We start from the raw sequence: 3912 nt of genomic DNA on the forward strand, positions 1-3912 counted from the left end.
ATGAACAAACTAACCAATCATGTTCATAAGGGGCGGGGATGTTTCGGTGCCCTTGAAAATGTGTAGTTCGACGCCGTTTGACCCACAAACATCATAATAATTAATAATTATAATAGTATAGAAACACAAAACACTTTTAAAAAAAAAAACTTTTTTTTTATTCACAGATCAGGTGAGGTTTAAATGATATTTTGACTAAACTAAATGTTCCTGGTGTACATTTCCAATATCTGGTCACCTTAGTGTACAGTCCGGCACGTCCTGATTTTGCTACATATTTTGTTGACCCTGGAACAACATTTTAATTCAAAAATGTAGTCTTGACCATATCCCTACACCTAAACCTAACCTTAACGATGAGTAATCCCTAAAATCCGAGGAAATTATAGATGAATGACACTGATGTACAAGCACCAAACACTGACTGTAAGCCTAAACTTCACAAAAAACTATAAACTGATTCTTTAAACCCGATTGGTTAATCACAATGTTGTTCCAGGGTCAACAAAGATGTTGATCCAGGAACATGTGGCACTTGGTAAAATCAGGTTCTGCGTATACAGTCCGTCCTCTTCAAATCATCCCATCATCAGTCAGAGATCATATTAAATCATGGAGATTTGGAACCAGACTTTCTAATAATCTGGGCTCTGACTGAGCAATTTCTTCTACCTTGACTTTTTTTAAATTTATTTTTAGGTCATGCACATCCATTAAAACCCCCTTAAGATTTTTTGTACTGTTGATTTCAATTTTACATTACACGTGGGAAAAGACCTGACATAATTTTACTTACTTTTTTAAATCTAAAAAAGCTGCCATTTTAACAGGGGAGTACAGATATTTTTAGCCACCATAGCCAAGTGTATTCGTAAAAAAAATGGCTTTCTGGGGTTATATGGTTTAATTGCATCTTTTAAGTGCTTGAGCATGTGAATTTTCACTTTACATGAAAATATCATTTCTGAGCATGTAATAATCAAATTGCTCACTTTTCTATCCTAATGCAAAATGTATTTAGGAATAACATTTTCTTAATTCAAATCAGCACTCATTTATAGTCCGTCTGGGAGCATATCAATATTCCTAGTCTCCCTCCATTTCCAAATTTCTGTGGTGTTTGACAAAACTTAAGGTGTCATTGCTACTACTAACTGGTAACAGTGTGGATCATTATGCCTTTATTTCATTATGCATTAATTTCTTTGAATTGTGAATTAAAATATATTATCTTATCTGTCGCTTTCAAATATTGTAAAAATAAAAAAAATAAAAAAAAATCTTTTTACATGTTTAACTCGTATAGCTAAGGTTTGATCAAATAAAAACTTACCAGATCTAGTGAATTAAAATATTTGACAGAGACATTAAATGTAACGGTACATTATTTTTATTCCAAATAACCGAAACGGTAACAAATGTACAAAAAAAAAAAAAAAAAAAAGTTTAATAAAGGCAAAAGCTGCTCACCTAATCGCTTACTTTCTTCAAATTCTTATGTCCAAGTACACGTAATTGTAGTAGTGATACTGAGCAAAACACCACTAATTATGCAACTGAAAAATGCCTTGAAAAAAGAACATACAAATCAAGATTACAGCATAGATCAGCCTATATAAGACCCCAACAAAACAAGTTAAGACTTGAAGTCAAGAGGCACATGGGTACAGATAAAGCATTTTTGGCTCCTCAAGGCAACGATGTCAGTAAGAGAAGACAAAATAGTGAGTTGAGATAAGAGATTGAAAGGACAAGTAATAATAGTAACATGTATAATACAGCTGACAGTACAAAATACAGTTGTGGTGCAAAATACATAATTATTTCATGCATGTCAGACCAGTCTCTTGTGCTCAGGAAACAGTGCTTTGCATTTCTTTAACAACCTCCCCAAGTCAGTCTTGCCACATGGTCAGTCTTCTGTTTTGTTGATTTAACAAAACCAAGAAATTCCATCTCTGAAACAGCCTGAATGAAACGAGCACTGTCAATGTTAAGAATACATATTAGAAAAATTGTTTTAAGTAACTGTGTACAATTAACAATTTGTACACTTATGAGTCACAAGCTTTTATCTTTAACATTACCTCTAAAAAAATGCAGTAACAGTACTTTTAATTAAGTCGACAATTAAATAAAAAACACTTTCATTACTAAAACAGAATGAGCAAAAAGTCAAAAAGGATACTGCTTAAGGCTGTCAAATTTGCCACACTCCTCAGAATCAGTATCTTGGTCCTCAGCAGCTGACATCACAGTTACATACGCCTGAAAATGTCAAACACAATGACAGGTTCAATCCACGCTGTTAGAAAAACATAACCCACCTCTACATGTGATTTTGATTTAGCATGTTTATACCTCAAGCCAGTCATATAGATTTATGAGTCTTCCACACTCAAGATGAAGCTTGAATACAATGCAGAGGTCTGGTGCAGCACTGGAGATTGTGCCAGTATCTGTTTTCAGGCTTTCATTCTGCAGTAAAAACAGAACGGTAACAAAACGAATAGACCACTATAGAGTATTTGAGGAATGCTGGACACTAAACAATACTTTCATTGCATGGAGGAGGAAAAACACTGAGAATTTTTCTCAAAAGATCTTTCATGTTCCACAGTAGAAAGTCAGTCATGCAGGTTTGAAAATAAACAAGGGTGAGTAAATGATAACAATTATTATTTTTGGGTAAACTTTCCCTTTAATACATTGATTTGGGCAGACTTCCAAAGGCATCACTCAATCTGTGTTTTCAAGTCCTCACAAAATCTAAATTGAAGGTTGAAAGCTGTATGTATGTTGGCCTTAAGGTTATCTATAAGCTAATGTGCCCCTAAACAATGACACAATTCACATTTAGAAGGTATGCGTGTTCAAAATTTAGTCTCTCTCAACCTTCAGTACCGATCAGAAACTTTGATGACAGCATTCTGCACTTCAGTTTCTCATCAGATATTCTGCCCAGTGAAATGCTCTCCAGTATCTGAAGCGTCACGACCCTTACATTACAAAAAGATGCTAAAGTTTCATCTGAAAACGATCACTTGTTCACGCATTTACTATTTTCCATATGGTGAATGACACAATGTGCATTATATAGGTAACAGGGAGCAATTCAGACAGTGTAAATATGCTTTCCATTGGGGCAACTGAGGCTGGCAAACTGTCACAGAGACCACAAACATATCTGACCCAACTGATTTCTACAAAGACTTTTATATTTTAAGGCGCTATAGAAGAGAACAAACATCACAAATGGTTTAACAGCCTTTGCATGATACATAGCAGCACTGACCAAAAAAAAAAAAAAAAAAAAAAAAAAAAAAAAAAAAAAAAAAAAACAGGCGCACCGCACCAAAAAAAAAAAAAAAAAAAAAAAAAAAAAAAAAAAAAAAAAAAAAAAAAAAAAAAAAAAAAAAAAAAAAAGAGATGACACAGGTGCCATGCACCAAGATTACAAGCTAAAATTATCACTGTTAACGCTACATTCACAATAATATTTTGAAGAAATGTCAGTGAGCTCAAATATTATTTGGTTTTAAACATTCATCAAAATATCTTCTGTTGTCTAACACAAAAAAGAAAACGTTTTGAAACCATGTAAGGGTTAGGGCTGTCAAAATGGCTGAAAAACTAAATTCGAATTTTGTACTTAAATATTCGAATTTAAATGGCTTTTTTTTTTAGATTTCAAAAATTTCAGTTTTGGGGGGGGGGAGCTTTTGGCTTCTCTCCTGAGGCCAGAAGAGGGCGCATCAGCAAAATATTACTAATGCACGTTTCTTCAAAGCAATAAAATAACACGACTACCTTTGAAAAAAAGTGCATAATGTTTAAAATAATGTTTATAAACCATATATATAATTAATAAAGTTGCTTAAACAATTAGAAAAAAAAACAGCACCATGCATG

General features: G+C 33.3%; 1 protein-coding gene across 1 annotated transcript in view; it reads right to left on the bottom strand.

The window, feature by feature from the left end:
• Window positions 1–1764: 1764 nt before the first annotated feature.
• Window positions 1765–3912, bottom strand: part of LOC107728969 (origin recognition complex subunit 3-like) — a 20057-nt gene continuing 17909 nt past the window's right edge. Inside the window, 3 exon segments of the mRNA XM_016539313.1 lie at window positions 1765–1984; window positions 2189–2268; window positions 2362–2478. Coding sequence (XP_016394799.1) covers window positions 1879–1984; window positions 2189–2268; window positions 2362–2478 — 303 coding nt within the window. The 3' untranslated portion in view covers window positions 1765–1878.

The sequence above is a fragment of the Sinocyclocheilus rhinocerous genome, unplaced genomic scaffold, assembly GCF_001515625.1.
Source record: "Sinocyclocheilus rhinocerous isolate Xijiao unplaced genomic scaffold, SAMN03320098_v1.1 scaffold2743, whole genome shotgun sequence".
Taxonomy (NCBI): Eukaryota; Metazoa; Chordata; class Actinopteri; order Cypriniformes; family Cyprinidae; genus Sinocyclocheilus; species Sinocyclocheilus rhinocerous.